Below are 20,965 nucleotides of genomic sequence, written 5' to 3' on the forward strand. Positions count from 1 at the left end.
GGGAAAAGGAGGGCGTAAGTTCCAGTTCCATGGGTTCTTCAGTGGGAGTCATGAGAGTGACTGTCACTGGCATTCTATTCCACGAGTGGAGTAAGACCGACATCCTCCACAAAAAAATGCCAACCTTTGTGGCCTACCACTACAACTGGAAGCCACCCCTGCTGCCAGCTGAAACACCAGGACCAAACGACAGGAGAGCACAGTGGGCCACAATGGTCTGGGGCATTTGAGTCGAAGGTGTACTATGTGGTTGTTGGTGTGATCTTGGTTGAATTCAGCTCTCCTGCTTACTGTAGTCAAGCTTTGCTGTCTTCCTACAATTTGTACCCCTGATACCACCCTCCATTACCAGATTGATGATTCCTTGATGATTCCTTGATGCCTCAGGATGTGACTTTACTGCTTTTAATCAAGTTGTACTACAAATTTCTTATTTCCCCAATTCATTTCAGTATCACTTCATTAGTTTTCCATCAATCCATCTAATCTTGAACATTTTTCTGTAGCACCACTTTTCAAATGTTTATGTTCTCTTCTTGTATGAACTGTTTATTGTCCACATTTCACCTCTGTACGAGGATAGACTCCACACAGATACTCTTGAAAAAGAAATTTAATCATTTAAATTTATGTTCAATGTTAATAAAGTTGTCTTTCTCAGAAATTCTTTTCTTGCTATTTACAAGTCTATGATACTTCTGTTACTCAGTTATATTTCAAGCTTTATATAGCATGGGAAGACTTGTCTGCTAGTTGGATTTAGGTTGTTACTACTGTAATGTTATAACCAACTTTGAACAGAAATTTACTGGTAATTTTTTTTTTTTTTAAATAGGTAGAGTACCCTTCCTCAAGTGCGGTGCATTTATTGTGGCAGAATTGGACCCTATAATTTCATTTGTCAACAGCAAGGTAATTTTTCTGATTTTAAATACTATGTTAATTTTGGCATTGAATAACCTGTTATAATCTGCCTCATCTACAATGTTTGGTTGAAGTGATAATACTAGATAACATTTTTTGTTTGTGTGTAGGTGAATCAGTTACCTTCTTGTAAATGATGTAAATAGCTATAATTCATTTTATGGAATCAGTGAATAAAAAAAAGAAAAAGAGTTCAATTTGGAGAAACAAGCTGAAACAGCTAATCTCTGATAAATAAGAAAAGTGTGACACAGGCCACTTATATTGAAATAAATTTGTCATTAAAGAGGAACAATATTTTATAGATGGCCATATTTACAAGCTTTTTACCATTATTTTCTAAGCTGTGAATAATAATTTTAAAAGTTATTTCATTTACTCTTTTGAAACATTAAATTGTCTCATGGGAGCCTGGCACAGTTATACTTGCTATGGCTTCATTCACTGATATGGTAATAACATTCATTTAATGTGTGTATATTTAATTTAATTCTAGGAAACTAGTTACCAAAGACACTCCCTTATTCCTTATCTCATTTTTAACGTGTTGGGAACTCCTTAACTGTGTACTCATGTGGACTTATTTGTAGCTAGGAGCAAATTGATAGTATTCTTTAAATAAATCTTCTTCTCTTTTCACTGTTGGGGCATTATATGTACATAAAGAATCCATTTTTTTGCTAGTAAAACAATACTGACACAAATCGACATTTAATATACTATTTTGTCTTAACTGCTTTTTGTTTGCAATACCATACCGTGTAGTACATTTTGGTTTAAGCCATCGCCAGAAACACATTCAATAGTAGTTCTGTACACAGAATATTGTCAGATGTTTATGTATGACACTTACTATAAACTAGTGTTGCACATAAAAACCTGACTACATACTGTGTATTGATATCCTTTTAACTGTGTTTCTTATTATAGCTTAAGCCAGAATGCCTACATTGTATGGTTATAAAGGGACCAAGACTGAACATTGCATTTATTAGTGCTATTATAATTGTGGCCTCATAGCCTGATCTTATATCCTTTATTCACAAATCCCCAAGCTGCTGTGAGCTCTCATGTCTTGGTCTCCATTATTGTACTATTTATCTAAAGTTTCCAGTCTGTTATTGTTGTTGTTGATGATGAGGATTATTATTATTATTGTTATTGTTATTACTTACTGTGATTGTGACAGTTATATTTTTCACTGTATTCCTCCAGTTGGTAGTAAACTCCAACGTTATAATCATCAGACCAGATGGCTATTAGTGTACACTTGGCGTCAATCTACCTCTGCACTCTCCAGCCCATTGTGTGATATGAAGTGGTTTCATGGTGTACCAGAATCACTTTGCCCCCCCCCCCTCCCCCCATTTGCAAATAGTGCATGGAAACAAAGATAATTGATACTCTTATCACACACCAGTTTCTCTTCTTTTTTTACACTTTTGTCCATTACACAAAATGTTATATTGGGAAGTGGGCTCCAAGAACTGCTCTGTGCAATGCATAGCACCTTTCTTGTAGTATCGCCCATTGGAGTTTGTTGAATATTTCTATGAAGCTATGAAACTGACTAAACAAACTTGTAACAAAACATGCAGGTCGACTTTGAATTTTTTTCCTTCCATTAACCAGACTTTGTAAGGGACCCAGATCAATGAACAGTGCACGTGACTTGGTCGGATGAGGATTTTGTGAACAAACTTCATTGCGGGTGAATTACACCTTCTTAGAATTCATCTTCTCAATCTCACTCTGACTTTTGTATTTGTTTATATTGCCATTCCACCTTAAATTACCCAAGACGCATACTCAGATATTTGACAGCTGATTGTCAGTTGTACAGTCATTCATTATTGTCTTCTTTTCTGCTTACAAGCATTACATTACAATTCTATACATTGTGAGTTAGCTATTAGTTTTTGCTCCAAGTGCTGACTTTCTCCAAGTCATCTTGCATTTCTAGCAATTTTCTAACTATACAAACTCATCATATATGACAGAGTTGTCTGCCAACAGCCTCGAGAGAACCAAGAAAACTATCTACCAGGTTCTGTAGATATGTCATGAACAGTATTGCTTCTGTCTTACTTCCTGAAGACACTCCAAAGAAAACCCCTCACCTGAGTAGTCCCCCGGAGATCCGAATGGGGGGCTATTTTACCTCTGGAATATTTCACCCAAGAGGACGCCATCATCATTTAGCCATACAGTAAAGCTGCATGCCCTCGGGAAAAATTATGGCTGTAGTTTCCCTTTGCTTTGAGCCGTTCGCAGTACCAGTACAGCAAGGCCGTTTTGGTTAGTGTTACAAGGCCAGATCAGTCAATCATCCAGACTGTTGCCCCTGCAACTGCTGAAAAGGCTGCTGCCCCTCTTAAGGAACCAAATGTTTGTCTGGCCTCTCAACAGATACTCCTCTGTTGGTTCTATGGTATGGCTATCTGTATCGCTGAGGCACGCAAGCCTCCCCACCAACAGGAAGGTCTATGGTTCATGTCCAGGGAGGGGGGGGGGGGGGGTAGAATTCCAGGTTATGAAAGATAAATTGTGCAATAGTACAATAGTAAGATGTTGTACTACCCAGATATGAATCTCCCTTTCTGTTTAGTGTCGGACAGTTCAGAATATGGAATAGGTTGTGAGCTATTTCAGGAAAAGCTAGTTGATGGAAAAATTGAGCACTGTAGTGTGGCATTCTCCAGCCGCATGCTAAATAAGCACGAATGGGGATACAGCATATCGGAGAAGGAGATGCTTGCAATCATACTCGGATTTAAGAAATTCTATATGTATCTAGAGGGCAGAAAAGTGACAGTATTGTCGGATCACAAGGCTCTGAGTTATCTGCCGGACTGCAACATACTGAACGACCGCTTAATGCATTGGGAAATGTTCATGCAGCAATTCGAATATGAAATCCGTTACATCTAGGGTACAGAAAATTGTGTTGCCGATGCTCTGTCCAGATTACCAGTGGGGGCAGAAGACGATGAAAGGGAGGAGCCGAACGAATTTAAGCTACTGTATATGAAGGAGGCAACGGCCTTGCCACAGTGGATACACTGGTTCCCATGAGATCACCAAAGTTAAGCGCTGTTGGGCATGGTCGGCACTTGGATGGGTGACCATCCAGGCCGCCATGCGCTGTTGTCATTTTTCATTTCACTCTCCTGGTCGTTATGATGGTATTCTTGACCGAAGCCACTACTATTCAGTCAAGTAGCTCCTCAATTGGCATCACGAGGCTGAGTGCACCCCGAAAAATGGCAACAGCGTATGGCGGCTGGATGGTCACCCATCCACTCATCCAAATGCACACCATTTAAAATACCCTGTCTCAGGAAAACCTTTGGGTCTAAGAAATGTGACGGATCTGAGGCTGTATATAGAGAAAGGGCAGAAGTGAAAAGCTGTTCTAATCTGTAATCAGTGGTAGTAATTTTGGAGTGATAATTTATATGTTTTACTTGGGGATTCATTAGTAATTTCTTACTTTATTGTGTCACTGTGTGTGTGCAAAAGGGGGAAGTTTAGGCACTGAGGGTGTGTGGAGGTCAGTGAACTCATGAATTTAAGTAAAATATGTATTGATTGTTTGCTTTGTATAAGAGTGTGGCAAAGAATTTAGTGGTCAAATTTGAAGGGTATTAAAATTTTAATTGTATGTGCACACATTTTTTGGTACATGGGGGTAGGAAGGATTTATTAAAGTCAGTTAAATAGAACTTGGAGGAATTTGAGCTTACTCTGATTCAGTCGTTTGCCTTATGACTTTGTTTCTAAAGTATTGTTTCCACTGGAGGGAATCTTTAGCGAGGATCCTGGTTGGTTTTGGGAAGTGGTTTGTTGATGGGTTTCTACTTTTGATTTTCGTTATAGACAGATTTGTCACGATAAACGGTGGATCTCGGAATACAGAAGCAGACACGATTTCTGCGATGCACTTGGTCAAAAGACTGATGTGAGTTGATCAATACTTCGTGCGAAAATCCGTGTGAGCGTGTGTAGTGCAACGGAAAAAATTTGTGCAAGAAGATGCCTTAGCACTGAGTGAGTGGTACAAGACATGCTTACAAAATCGCACATAAGTGAGTGAAAATGTATTTAAAAATTTTACATCTTGTCCAAAAAATATGCCGTTTCGTTCATAATTTGGGCTAGTTTAAGTTTATTTTGAAATTCATGCTGCTGCCACACCACGACAAAAATTTTGTAAACACTATTGGCCTGGTGTTTAATCAGAGTATTCTGTTCTTTGAAATTTGGTTTATATGTTCTTTTATGAACTAAAGGGTGCTACTTCTGAACATTCTGGCAAGCCAAAATGTTAATAAGCGGAAGTGTGTGAGGTAACGAGTGAGTTGTGGCACCCTGGAAATATTCTAAGTTCAGAGTTGGCAGCCACCGCTGGTGCCGCGCGGCAGGACTGAGCTTGTTGCATCCACATAGTGCCTCACTACAGCCGGAGCACATGGTCCATCCAGCCACGTGTCTGGGAATTCCGCTGTGACGAGGACAGTGCTTTGTGTCGATGAAGGAGATGTGTATGCCGTGAGTGTCAAAGATAGCGGACTTGTGAAACCATCATGGCAGACATTTCTAAGTTTGTATAGAAATAAATAGTGGCCAGATGAATCATGATACCTCAAAAAGAAACATGTACATTACTATTATTTGCATGACAATACTGATGGTATAATCAGATTTTCAATATCTTTATTAGTTTAAAGTTTAGTATATGACTGTAAATTATACAAGTAACACCCAGCAACGAATTTCCAGAATATAAACGCTTCATCCGGTTTTGTCGATCGTTATGTCTTTAGAAAGCTATTAGTATAAATGTAAATTGGTATGAATTACAGGCATGTAACTTAAATAGTACATGAGTTATTGGAGGTCAAAGTGGCTGATTACTATTGATCGCGTCAGGCTGTAAGTACTCCACAGTTGCACAAAAAAACAGTAGCAGCATGCTTATAAATATATTTATTCATCTATGTCTTTGTTTATATCCAATATATACTATTCATGAAGAAATTGGTTAAATATTTACTGTGTTTTAGAAAGCACAGAGACATTAGGCTACTAGCCTACCTTTTGTTCTATTCCTTTGATATATGTTTATTTAAATTTGTTTATGTATCTAATAATGTGTGTTAGAGCGCGTTTATGGTCTAGCCATAAGAATAATTATGTAATTTCAAGTTATTTAAGAGTAAATCCAGTATTTAGAAAGTGTTTCATTATTTTTGTGAATGTGCATTTGCTTGAAGATATGACGGGAGCGCTCTAGCCAATCACAGCACTTGTGAATGGGGAGTTCTGGACAGGACGGCTCAGGACATGGGAGGTGCTGGACGGCATGACAGATGCACAGTGGTGGGAAAGACTTGGAGTGGAGCAGTTTGTGTGCGGTCGTGGAAGATAGAAATATTTTGTAGTGCTGACTTGTGCACTTGTGAAATTTCCATGGCTTCTACAGTGAAGACGTAGTGTGCGTTTAGAAGTGAATATCTCACGAGCTTTGTTGTTCCGAACTAATTACGTGCAGTAGGAATCTATTGTTTGCCAGTTATTCAACTTATATTTTATTTGATTACTGGACCATCGACACCAGTAAGTGTTTTTGCAGAAACATACCACATTCTCAAAAGTACTTCAACTATCATACTCATCATTTAAAGTCGTTAAGTTAATACCTGCAGATTTTATTTAATTGCAATCTTTCATTTATAAATTTATATGTTACATTCATAATTCGCAATTGCTGAGTGATAGAAACCTTCGACCATTCGATTTATGTGTGTATTATTATCGTATACTGTAAACTCAGCAGTATTTGGCCTGTAATGCGGCAACTACGTATCCCAGCCCCTAGACAACGAAACCAGCCAAACCGTTTAATATTTCTCTCTGAGTCGGAGGGTACGTGGTTGAGGGCCACCTCATTTCATTTCATCATTATATTGGAAATCCACAGAAGTGAACAGTCATCTGCATTTAGTTGTTACACTTTTTGGTGCAGGATTATCATAACTCAAATTTTGAACACTCTTTATGGAGTGTATAGCAGCCCTTGTCATAGTACCATCATATGCTAATTCTGATTTAAACATCGAACAGAAAATGGATGCTGGTAGTGGCAATTCAGTATGCCATTTCTTTGCTTATTCTAAATATATGATTAATTGAATGCTGCTTTTGCCTGTTCACGCAAAGATTATATCCAGATTTTTTGGATTTGTGGTTTGTAGTGCCTTTGATCTCTTCCTGTTTCTTAAATTTTCAGTTGCTCTCATCATCGATTACAAATGGGATATTTTCATTTTTTCTTCTGAAAGCTGTACCAAGTGAAGTGACCTAGTTGTAAGGTTATGAACTCCCATTTGGGAGGAACAGGATTCAAGTCCTCACCGGGCCATCCAGTTTCCCATATCACTTTATGTGCATGGCAGGGTTGTTCCTCAGAAAAGGCCACAGTCAGTTTTTTCACCACACATTGTTTGTATCTTGGTGTTGGCAGGTCTTGTTTCAAAAGATTTTTTCAAATATTCTTATCATAGTTCTTCATAAACTTCACCCGTACCGCCACCACCACCACCACCACCATGAGAAACGGCCATAGCCATTATAATGATGCCTACAGACAAACATTAAAGTTTGATACTGAACTTTTATCACTAAATATGCTGCCTACAGCTTACTTGATGTGCATATTGCTTTAACTCACATTGGTAATGATACATGAACAGTATCATTGGTACAGCAGTTGGCTGATAAGACTGCAATTAAACCACGAACATATGAATTCCTAATCTGACACCTTTGAATCACAAATCCTTTAGGGTCAGACACGTAATAAACTGCCACATTATTTTACTTTCAGGCAGCTTAGACAACACAAGGAATAGTATTGACAGTTTTTACCTAAGATAAATATGGAAGATTAACACATTTAGGTGTTTGTCATGTCTGTTTTGTTAGTGTATTTTGTATAAGAATATTATGCATAGGGAGTAATAAGAATTTTGCACCTTATGTTAATGCGCTTCTGTGACTGCTGGACATGTGGAGCTGGTTGCCAGAAAACTGGCAGCACAAGTAATGCCACTGAATGGTTAGATATTATGATAGTGTCTGAAGCAACTCCCTGAGTAAGGTGGCACTTTCGTTACCATTTGAGGTGGTGGTGATTCAAATTTCCTGTCCATCCCGCCACATTCAGGTTTTCTGTGGTTCTCAAAATGGTGTACGGCATTGTTATATTGAAATTATTGTGGATAATTCCCTCCTCATTCTTTGCTCAATCTGAGCTTGTGCTCTGCATCAAATGACTTCATCACCATTAATCGGATGTTGAATGCTGCCTTTAATATTCATCTTTTCTGCCATCAAGCAATCAGAATCTGCATCACATCTCTATAGAGAAAACAAACCATATATTGGTAGAGAATAAATCATCAGTCATATATAGGAAAGCTAGCATCAAATGCAGGTTTCATTATTTACCAACAATGCTGCAGCTGTGAATGAACCATGTAATGCGTGCAACTGACAGAAGATATCTTATCAATCACTGTACTATTGTAAAATTTATGAAGTAGAATTTTGAAGGTTATAGGATCAATTAAAAATGAAGTTCTTTGTGCTATGTGTTACCTTTACTATTACGATGTTTTGTGTTTAAAGCTTTTGTTTGAAATTTTATATTGCTTTAATCTCGATGTGGTATTACAAATTCTTTCAAACTGCTGCCGTGGGATTTAAGATACGTTTAATGTATTTGCTGCTAATGTGTTTGTGTTTATGTGTAACATTATTTTGTACAAGTCAATGTGGAACTGTTGCTAACATCCATACTGTGAAATATGGTCTAACTTCAACATGCCATAATTCCTTGTCTGTCATGTGGAGTGACTAAAAATAGTCTCATACAAAGTCAAGCTTTTATGTTGACAGTTTCGCTATTATTTGGACACCTTTTAGTTTAAGCTCATTTCACAATCTCTTCCCCCAACCTTTTTGGCTTGCTTACTTATGGTTGCCTTTTAGGGTTTGACCTCTACAGGGTTATTACAAATGATTGAAGCGATTTCACAGCTCTACAATAACTTTATTATTTGAGATATTTTCACAATGCTTTGCACACACATACAAAAACTCAAAAAGTTTTTTTAGGCATTCACAAATGTTCGATATGTGCTCCTTTAGTGATTCGGCAGACATCAAGCCGATAATCAAGTTCCTCCCACACTCGGCGCAGCATGTCCCCATCAATGAGTTCGAAAGCATCGTTGATGCAAGCTCGCAGTTCTGGCACGTTTCTTGGTAGAGGAGGTTTAAACACTGAATCTTTCACATAATCCCACAGAAAGAAATCGCATGGGGTTAAGTCGGAGGGGCGTGGAGGCCATGACATGAATTGCTGATCATGATCTCCACCACGACCGATCCATCGGTTTGTAGCAATTGTAAACTGTAAGGCTTCTGCTTTAGCCTTTTCGGTAAGATTTTCCAAACCATCGGCTGTGGTACGTTTAGCTCCCTGCTTGCTTTATTCGTCGACTTCCGCGGGCTACGCGTGAAACTTGTCCGCACGCATTCAACCGTTTCTTCGCTCACTGCAGGCCGACCCATTGATTTCCCCTTACAGAGGCATCCAGAAGCTTTAAACTGCACATACCATCGCCGAATGGAGTTAGCAGTTGGTGGATCTTTGTTGAACTTCGTCCTGAAGTGTCGTTGCACTGTTATGACTGACTGATGTGAGTGCATTTCAAGCACGACATACGCTTTCTCGGCTCCTGTCGCCATTTTGTCTCTCTGCGCTCTCGAGCGCTCTGGTGGCAGAAACCTGAAGTGCGGCTTCAGCCGAACAAAACTTTATGAGTTTTTCTACGTATCTGTAGTGTGTCGTGACCATATGTCAATGAATGGAGCTACAGTGAATTTATGAAATCGCTTCAATCATTTGTAATAGCCCTGTATTTTTTTAAATTTCACAGAAGTGCAGCCTGTTTGGGGAAGAACACCTTCATGGCTCAACTATCCACCCTGTGCTGTGATCTGCATGTACTATGAGAGTTAATTTATGATAACACCTGAAATCCAGCATGGTAGCCATCTGTGATGGAGGGGTTATCATGTACCATCATACTGACAGAGCACAGATCCCACTGCTGACCCTTAAGCTGTAGCCTCCCTATGTATGCCAAGGGGTTGATGCCTGTCCAGTCTGGGGCATTGGGACTCTGGGCAGTGGTTGCTATGGCAGGTAGCTCTTTCCGTGGTGGTGTTATTTGGTATAGCTCCATATTAAATAAGTAAGACATGCCGCTTGTTTTCACAACAACAAGATGTATTTACACCAAAGAGAAAAGAGTCCTACAACAATATTATAATACATAATTCTACTTTACTGTGGCTTCCTCCTCACCTGCACTACCTCCAATGGTATAAGCTGTTGGATTGGCCTGGTAATCTCTTTCCTATGGAGGAGAGAGAATAACAACATGATAAAGTGTCTCAGACAATTTGTAAGTCATTTACCCTCGTCCTTTTCCACGTATGTCAGGGTAGAACGTCTTCTTGGAGAAGGACAATGTCACTGATTCTGATCCTGTGTCTTCTACTGACATTCTGAACTTGAAAGTTCCTGAGTAGCAGTATTGCTCCAGAGATTCCGGATGTCCTCTGTTAGTTTCTACTAGAGCTTGAATTTTTTGATTAAATCAGTTGATGTGTCCAGAGTGCTGTCAGAACGTAATAGTGTTCTCACAAGGCAGTAAGTGTAATGTATAAAATGAAAATTGTGGCAGCAACAAGTAAACACAAGGTGACAGCTGCTGGTGACAAATACGGGAATCAACCAGAGATAATACCAATTGTGAGCTACGCTGATCTTCAGTACATCAAGATCTGTAGTAAATGGCCCACAGCAGCATTAATAGCAGTAATGCGCGTGTAATTTTTATTCTAAAAGCGGATTGACGTGAATTGTGAAACAGTCCCTTTCTGCGAGTGTGAGTGCCATATAATGATTGCATGGCTGCTCCTCCTTATTAGCAAAGGCGGAAGTGTTGCTCACAGAAATTCTTCAATGTGTTGGCTGCAGTGATCCTTGCTCCTGGATTTCATTACCAAAATATTTGTTGCAGATCCAGCTTAAATAAGTAAGACACACCATTTTCTTTCACAACACCAAGGCCATTTATTTATTTAAAGGGAAAAGAGCCGTACAAAGAGATTATAATACCTAATTCTACTGGGCTGTGAGAGGCATGGTGCCCACAGGAAGAGCCTCTGCTCTCAGCAAGTGCCATCAGAGTGGGCAGTACACTATGGAGTGGATCAAACTCACCTCTGCTGGTGGCCATGCCAATATGTCTGTCTCTGCAGATAGAAAGCAAGATTTTAATGCATAAGCTTACAATCCCATGTTGTGTTTCCATCTTGTCCACACCATGGGATGAGAGTCAGGTAAGGAGAAATACCCATATGTCAATGCCTATTTTTCAATTAAGCGAGGGGAAATCGGCTCCTTTGACTCCTGAACCCACAGTACCGGTGCTAACTACCCCATCACTACATCTGGAGATGCCTCATCCTTCTTGGGCATTACCAGTGCATAGGACATCTGCCAAGGTGCCCCTCTCCAAGCATGAAAAAGACAAGCAGTCTACCACCAACCAATGGCTGAATGAGTCATGGGCTGCAGTTCATAGAAAAAAAAATGTTCGTCTTCTGTCCTAGAAATCAAGACAGGAAAATCCTCACAGAAGCTGAAACTTCACCAGTACAAGAAAAAATAGAAAGTTAATTTGAATTCTGGTGCTCTGGTCGATCTGGACCCCCCCCCTCCCCTCCCCCCCCCCCCCCCCAAGGTCATGCCCATGAACGCTGATGAAGAATCACATACTGATGGAATACCGCTCATCATCAAAGTAATTTGAACTCCTGTTTCCTCTTCGCTGCTTTCTCAGCTCTCAATCTGATGTTCCTTCAATGGAACTGTCACATGTCCAAACGCTTATAAGTTAATGGCTAGTTACTCTGCAGTTGGTCAAGCACTTCAAGAGGAATGGTTCTCAGAAACCCAGCTCACTACTACTAAAAATTACAAATCCTATTGTAAAAAACCACATTGCCATATTTTATGGACTATAAGATGCACTTTTTTCTTCAAGAAATTGCCTCCAAAATTCTGGTGCATCTTATACTCAAAATTAATATAAAAAGTCCAGTGCTTAATTTAAAATTCCTGCCAGTCTTAAAAAGACCATATATTCAAAGCTGTGGGATAGCGATCTCTATCTGGCAACATTGGATTCAACTGACAGTAGCAGTGCACTGATGCGATGAACATGCGCTGTGAGGATTCACAAGCTTACTAACACTGTCTCCCTCCTGCCCTGCCATCACCAGAACACTGTCTAGCCCAATATGCATAATTAGAGTCTGTGATGCCAGTGAACTTGAATTGAAAGTGATTTGTGTTATCGGTAACAGTACAATATTTTTGTTAGTAGCTAGTTCTGTAATGGAAAAAATGAAACCTACTTGTAAGATGTGGGCTATAAATTGGAAATAATAACCTATGCAGAAGAAAATGAAAACAGAGCAGTTGAGTGGCATTTCAGCCATCCACCAACAGAAAAAACCAATAACGATTGGCAGACTCATAAAGAACAACTGAAGAAAATGAGGCCAAAACTAGAACATGACATATTGAAATTGATTCAAGAACACCATCAAAATGGCATTGGAATTAATACGAAAATGATTGAAATACGTGCTCATAAGCTAGTGTACAGTGGAACTTAACAGACTTTAAGGATGGAGTTGGTTGGTGCTAAAGGTTTATGGAGCATCGTGCGAAGCAAAACCAAAATGCTTAAAAAATGCCACTAGAGTATGAACAGCAGAGATTACCTTTGCATTGCTTTATTGTACAACATCAAGAGAAAACCAGTGTGCAACTAAGCCATATAGTGAATATGGATGGAACTCCTCTGACATTTGATGTGCTGAGTAACAGAACTGTTGCAATGAAAGGTGCTAAAACTGTAACTATAAAAACAAGTGGACATGAAAAAATGCACTACACTGTTGTCCTTTTTCGTTGTGGTGATGGTACTAAACTTAATCTAATGATCATTTTTGAGTGCAAAACAATGCCAAAAACCTTCTGAAATACTGCCAGGTGATGTTCGCATACATGACAAGTGTTGGGTGGACAGAGCTCGTATGAAATTATGGATTAACAGAGTGTGGGAGAAAAGGAAAGCTGCTTTATTGAAGAAGAGTTCTCTTCTTGTGCTAGACCAGTTTAGCAGGCATTTGAAAAATTCTGTGAAAGAGAAATGAAGACAGAGAAATACAGAACTTGCTTTTATTCCTGGAGGACTTACTTTACAATTGCAGCTTCTTGATGTCTCGATAAGAAAACAATTTAAAGTGTTTTTGAGAGTGAATGGAACCACTAGATGATGAATGAAACCCAACATGAATTTACACCAAAAGGAGCTTTAAAACGACCTACAAGTGTCAGTGGATAAAACATTCATGGTTCAGAGTGAGAAAAGACGTTATTGTTATAAGAAAAGCTCTCGATGGCAGTGAAGACAATCTTATATATGGAGAAGAGAAGAGAAAGAAAAAGAAGAAAGTGCAGATGATTTCCAGGGATTTTAAAGATCAGTTCGGATCTATAAACTAAGATACTTTTTTAGTCTAGCTTTGCAATTTAAAAAATTGGTTAAAAATTAAGGGGTCTCTTATAGTGTGTAGCGTCTTATAGTCCATAAAATATGGTAACATCGAGAGGACATCTGGAGAAGTCAGCACGCACTTAGGTTCTGATATTTTCAGTGAGTAGGTCCACTAACCACTGCATTAGAAGCTGTGGTGGTTGTGTCTGCCTGTCAGTTAGGGTAACAATATGTAATAACTGTGTACCTCCAGACATTTATAGTTTAAGTTGGTGAAGCCCTTGAAACAGCTGCTTCCACCCATCCTTTTACTGGGGGACTTCAATGCCCTCAACTTCTGTGGGTAGTCAAACCACATGTGACAGAAGCCAAGTGTGGAACAATTAATTTCAGACCTGGAAGTCTACCTACTTAACACTGGAGCTGCAACACACTTCAGTACTGTCCATGGAATATGCTCAGCCATTGATGTTACAGTCTGCAGCCCAAGCATCTCATCCTTGATCCATTGGTACGTCCATGGTGACCTCTATGACAGCAGCCACTTTCCTACCTCAAACCACTGACTAATGTAACGTGTGCCATCTTGGTCATTTCAGAAATAAACTGGCAAGCTTTCACCCCCAAAGCAACGTTTGAAACCAGTCAAGGGAAGGATATCGAAAGAGTGGTACAAGATACTGTTGATATGATAACACACACTGAGGAAGCAACAATACCCTGTTCTTCAGGCTCTCCCAACAGGAAACTTGTTTCATGGTGCTCTGAAGGAATAGCTGTTATCAGACAATGTTGAATGGCACTTCAACAACACAGATGCCATCCTTCTACAGAACATTTGATAGCATTCACTTTGAGTGAAGGCACAGTTATTAATAAGAAAGAAAGCAGGGATGTTGGGAACAATATGTATCATCTACGAAAGTGTGCCATCATCTCATGTATGGACTAAACTCTGGCACATTTTTGGTCACCTCCTATCCTTAATATTTCCTGGTATCTCCCTCAGTGGCAACATCAGTACTGGCACAGTGAAACTACTTATCCTTCTGTGCACAAGGCCTTGAGTCATACCATGTTCCATTTAGTACTTTATCAGAGTGTCAAGACACAGCCACTGCATCCAATAAAATCCATAAACACTTTAGCAATGACAGAATAAAACACATCCGCGGGTTTCTCAACTGAGATAAGACCCTCACCTTATCACTAATTGTGGACTAATCTCTCTAATGAATGAGCTGTGTAAATTATTCAAAAGAATGGTCACAGACAACATTGTTGGTATCTGCAAGCAGAGGACTCTTTGTCACAATTTCAAATTGGCTTTCAGACATTCTGCTCGACCACGAATGACCTGATTAATTAGGAATCTTCTGTATGCAACACTTTCATGCTTTTTGACCTGCAGAAGGTGTATGATATCACCAGGTACCATTACGTTGTGTCTACACTGCACAAGTGGGTCTTAAAGGGCTGTTTATCCATTCTTATCCAGAATTTCGTATTCCTATGACTGTTCCAGATACACATATGTTCATTCCTCAGCAACCAATACATACGGTAAACTGAGGTCCCTCAGGGATTGGTTCTAAACCAAATCTGCAATTGTAACTACATTATCAAATTTTGAAAACTGATATGTGGAATAGCAGACCACCCAATCACCACAATCATCAACAAGCTGATGAAAATCGAGGGGACCACCGGGGTGTGACACACATCTCTCTGAGCCTCCTGGGAAGATTCCATAGTACTGTGCCAACTACGTATTGGCCACTCCAGACTTACCCACAAGTTCCTTTTATGTCAAGAGGACTCCTCCCAATGCAGCTGTGGTAGTCATCTCACGATAGCCGTATTTTGACAGTTTATGTTCCTTGCTGGCTCATCTGAAATGAGCCATCTACCTTGCTACCTCCACTTGCAGACAGTGTGATAGTACCTAACAAAGTCAGACATTTCTTGAGCGGAAGTGGATTTTGTAATGAAACTAGTGATCCAACCAAATTTCACACAGGTAGAACTAAGTATCTATGACCATAAGACTTGTTTGTAGTATGTAGTGATACACACAAACTGTCCTCGTGAATCAGTGTATTAGTGAAAACTGCATCAAAATCCCTACAGCAGTTCCTGAGATTAGCTTTCACATACAGAAAAACATTGTGGTGGACTTTAATTTATAATTTGTGTAGATTCTGACCAAGTTTTGCTGTGGCAGCTCTTACTTTGCTTCTTTCCTACCAGGTACATCCTCCTCTCTAGCTTACCAGCTGATAGTTCTCATCATTACCATGAGCTGTCACTCCAAATGCAAGTTAAATATGGAACATATAAAATACTTATATTACACACTCATCATTATTTAGCAGTAATAAATTATATACACAAACCTTTCTGGAGAAACAGTGTATCTATTAGTGTAAACCGAATAGAAATCCCCACAAAAGTTCTTGAGATTAGCCCAAACATACAGACAGAAAAACACGGCAGGGGAATCGTAATTTATAATATGCATAGATTAACTTTATTCATTTTCTCACCCTTTCTTAGTAGTACTGACTATGATGATCCTTCTTAGTGTGTCCTACAGTGACCAGCTATAATTTTTACCTGCCGGATTTTATCTCACTTTTAACCATCTGACTTAAGCTAATAGTATGTAAATTTTTGATGACAATGACAAGGTCACACAGCTTGGAGCTGACAAGTCTCCTATTCCAGTTTCTCATTGCTTTACATGACTTTCCAGCGCTGATAACCAAGATGTTTATTTTCTTTAAACCCATAATAATAATAATAATAATAATAATAATCAGTATGGCTTAACTCATAGATAGCAAGTGATATATTAAGTAGGTCCCAGCTCCCATATTTGGTAAACTGAATTGTCTATAAATTAGATGAATCATTTATAGTTACAGTGACTCAAATTGAAATGATAAGCTGCAGTGTTTTATAAGAACTTGTGATAATTTATAATTTCCATCACAAACAATTCCTTTTCCTTCTCCAGTCTTCTTTTCAACTTCCAAAGCTGAAATATTTTACTCTTAAGGATTGAAATTCATCTTTCCATTTTGAGTGCCCATGTTGGTTGAGCTTCAAAGCCCCATGTCAAGATGACATTCAGATTTTGTACTTTATAGCTTTCTATTAAGATTTCTTCATGTTTGGTGAATTTGTTCTTTTCAAAAGTTAAATTTGTTAACAAAGATGCACTGAAAATTCATACATACTATTGATTGTTGTCTGATGTGAAGTAATAAACAGCCAGAAACATAGTTTTTAAAATCTTAAAATTATATTTAAGCATATTAATTAATAAGTTTAGATCTTGGATACACAATTTAATATCTGCACAGGCATGACAACCCCACTACACTACATTGCTGATGTGGGTACTTCACAGCTGATGGTGGCTCAGTAATAATTAGGAAATGAAAACTCAGTGTGTGACTCAATATACAGGAAGCATTAAGTCTGAAAACTCGTAGAGACGTGCACAGGTATAAACTCGGCACACGGTTGTTGCAGATGGCTGTCAACTGAGTACTTGGTGGCAACAACAACTCAGTATGAACTGTAAGGTGCAATTTGCAATAGTCGAACTCTGGTGTAAGCAGTAGCCCACCTGGCTTACTGCTGCCCACTAGTAAACACCTCCGTCAGTGGGTCTGTAAATACTACATGGCCCATGCATCCTCCATGGCAAGTTCCCGCACTAGTCCGATAAGTTGCCCATGCCAGCTCATCTGCGCCCATCACAATGTCCACTCTCAGGGGGCTTGCTGCTCTCACCACTGTTTTTCATTCCTTTTTTTTCTTTCTTCATTCACCTTCTCCTGTCATTCCTCCACTTCAGTGTTTGAGGTTCCTCTTTTTCTTCTTCCTGTGTGCTCCTGAAGGTCAACCCATGTGTCTGACACATTACTGGTGGGTGGGTAATGTGTAATTTCCAGCCCCAGGTTGACAGGTAGGGGGCACACATACCCCCTGGTACAGGCCAGACCCAGAGAGGGGTGATTGCCTGAGCTGCTACCTTCCCAAATTGCTGATTGGTCCCTCTGTCAGGAGTTCGGGAGCTGTGACCTGAGGTGTCAACAATCACCTAAGATGAGTGAGCCCCCCTCTGAGGGGAGAGGGGGGGGGGGACAGTTGGAAGGAGCGCGCCTTTGGGGACGCTGACAATTGGGGGGGGGGGGGGGGGGGGATTTTCTCACAATGAGCCAATCATAGTCTTCACAGCCAACGTCTACCAAACATAAATGGAATGAAGCTCCCAATTCAAAGACCCTCCCAACTGCACCACAGTTACTCTTGGTTTCACGTACTGAAGATCATCAGTCCTTTGCAACTGGAAATCCGTTTCTTATTCAGAAAAGTGTTGATGCAATTGCCGCCCCTGTGAAATCCTGCTCTTGTTTATGCAATAGCTTTTTGCTTTTGAAGACTACTACTGATTCCCAAGCTCAACAACTGCTTGACACTTCACTTCTCCACGGCTATCCTGTTTGTGTCGAGGCCCATAAAACTCTGAATTCTTCCCATGGTGTTATTTACACTAGGCTGCTCAATGGTCTGACCGAGGCAGAAATCGGAACATACCAATCTGATTGGGGTGTCATTGCAGCCCATTGGGTGATGAAAAAGGTAGATGCATCCTTAGTGCCCACACACACTCTTTTTTCACTTTTGATAGAGTGGTGCTTCCGTCCAAGATCAAAGCAGGCTATGAAGTTATCACAGTCTGACCGTATATTCTGAACTGGATGCACTGTTACCAGTGTCATTGTTTCAACTACACTCAAATGCCCTGTCGACACCCATCCAAATGTGTAATCTTTGGTAGGGATGCGCACGAGGGCGATTGTCCACCCCTCCTGCTCCCGCTGTATCAACTGCAGTGGTGATCATCCTGCCTCCTCTCGAGATTATCTTGATGAGCGGGCTGTCCAGGAGATCTGGGTAAAAGTGCCTTACCCTGTTGCTCGCAAGTTATTGGCCAGTTGAAATGAAATGGCTGTAAGCATTATAGGACTTAACATCTGAGGTCATCAGTCCCCTAGACTTAGAACTACTTAAACCTAACTAACCTAAGGACATCACACACTTCCATGCCCATGGCAGAATTCGAACCTGCGACCGTAGCAGCAGCGCGTTTCCGGACTGAAGCACCTAAAACTGCTCGGCCACAGCCGCCGGCTTATTGGCTAGTCACGAACACTGCATTCTACCATCTGACACTTACATTATTATTATTATTATTATTGTTGTTGTTGTTATTATTATTATTGCTACATCTCACTCCCTGAAAAACATGGCCATGCAGACATGCAACCTCAAATTCAGCACTGCAGTTGTGAAATTGCCCAGTGTCATGGTAGCATCACCGTCTCCTCGTCCAACTGTGCAAGAAGTCACCAAACTTTCGCATCACGGGCAAAGGCACCTCCTACACAACCGGCAGGCCAGAAAGGACTGAAGGAGTACTCCCACAAAGACTTCTACGTCCCTCCAGCCAACAAACATCTGAGTGTTTCTCTGTCAAAAGGGTCCAAGAAGTCAAACAAAGGCAAACGGTCTTCTACTCTGCCGACTTGGAGATCCTCTTTGATGGTGTCGCCATGTGGTACCCTCACCCATTTGACCTCCATGTCGCTGGTGCACACCGCCAACCGTTTTTCTGCCCTGGACTCTGCAGATCAACAGGGGGAGAATGGCGATGCCCCTGTGGATCTCATGGAGCAGGATACTCCAGTCTCTGCACCCTATAACCATGAGTCTTTGAAGGCTGGCACTCAGCAGCCTCCAAGATGACAGCCCTTCATTTCTCCCTTCCCCCCCCCCCCCCCTTTCCTCATTACGATTATTCTCCAGTGGAACATTTGTGGCCTTTGATCAAACAAAGATGATTTACGGCTGCTCTAAGAATTGCAGCATCAGCTTGTTCTCTGCCTCCAGGAAACAAAATTGTGTCCTCACAATCACTTCGAGCGCTTGCATTTCTTCCTGGTCCGTTTTGACCGTCCCCCTGAGGACAGCATTCTGTCTCATGGGGGAGTCGTGCTGCTCATACGGGATGAAGTTCATAGTTCACCCATCTCCCTGACCTACTCACCTTCAAGCTGTTGCAGTTCGCCTTTTCCTTCCTCTCTTGACCTTTTCCCTTTGTACTGTTTACATCCCTCTGTCATTGAATGGGACCAGGGCAGACTTTCTCCAGCTTATTTGGCAGTTACCTCATCCCTTTCTGCTGCTCAGTGACTTTAATGCACACCATTCCCTTTGGGTTTCTCCCAGAACCTGTCTGAGAGGTGCCCTCTTGGCTGACCTTCTCAATCAACTTAACGTCCTCTGCCTAATACAGGAGCACCCACAGTCCTTTCAGACTCCACACACACTTATTCCCATTTGGACATATCCTTCTGCACTGCCCAGCTTGCTCATCACCTCGAGTGGTCCGTTCTCTCTGACACATACTCGAGCGACGATTTCCCGTGTGCCCTCTGTTTGCTGACTCCTACCCGACCTGTGTGCACACCCAAACGACAGCTTACTAAGTCTAACTGGAGGCTTTCCTCCCTGGCGACCGTTGATGAACAACATTACCCCAGCTGTGATGACCAGGTAGAATGTCTTACAAACATTACCCTTACCGCTGTAGAGCATTCCATTCCTTGCACTTCCTCTTTACCACGCTGTGTCACAGTCCCTTGGTGGACTGAGGTGTGCCACGATGCAATTCACTTGCAGAGACATGCTCTCCGCGTTTTTAATCATCATCCTACGATGGCAAACTGCATTCAGTATAAACAGTTGCATGCACAGTGTCGTCGCATTCTTCCGGGTTAGCAAAAAAGCTAGCTGAATTTCATTCACTAGTGCTTTTTACAGGTCCACTCCCTCTTCCGTCATGTGGGCCAACCTCCGACAGCTCTCTGGGACCAAGATCCAACACCCAATTTCCAGCCTGACAGTAGCAGACAGTGTCATAGTGGATCCTATTGCTATCTCCACCATCTTGGGGCACTATTTTGTGGAGATTTTGAGCTCCTCCCACTATCACCCTGCCTTCCTACATTGGAAAAGTGGAGGAGGCTCAGGGGATACCCATCTCTTCTCAGAATCGTGAGTGCTACAATGCCGCCCTTACTATGAGGGAGCTAGAGCATGCTCTCACTTCATCCCGATCCTCCACCCCAGGGACAGATGATGTTCACACTCAGATGTTGCAGCAACTTTCTCTTGCGGGCAAGCACTTTCTGGTTCGTATGTACAAATACACCTGGGCATAGGGGACTTTGGTGCGAAGCCAATGTCAT

The 20,965-nt window shown here is 40.9% G+C and overlaps 1 protein-coding gene and 1 pseudogene across 1 annotated transcript in view; both read left to right on the top strand.

The window, feature by feature from the left end:
• Positions 1–20,965, top strand: part of LOC126183300 (metaxin-2) — a 59,340-nt gene that overhangs the window by 12,634 nt on the left and 25,741 nt on the right. Inside the window, exon 3 of the mRNA XM_049925140.1 lies at positions 836–912. Within this exon, the coding sequence (XP_049781097.1) occupies positions 836–912 (77 nt within the window). The remainder of the gene's footprint in view (positions 1–835; positions 913–20,965) is intronic.
• On the top strand, positions 3,960–4,077 carry LOC126185529 (5S ribosomal RNA; annotated as a pseudogene).

Source organism: Schistocerca cancellata, chromosome 4 (assembly GCF_023864275.1).
Source record: "Schistocerca cancellata isolate TAMUIC-IGC-003103 chromosome 4, iqSchCanc2.1, whole genome shotgun sequence".
NCBI classification, from domain to species: domain Eukaryota; kingdom Metazoa; phylum Arthropoda; class Insecta; order Orthoptera; family Acrididae; genus Schistocerca; species Schistocerca cancellata.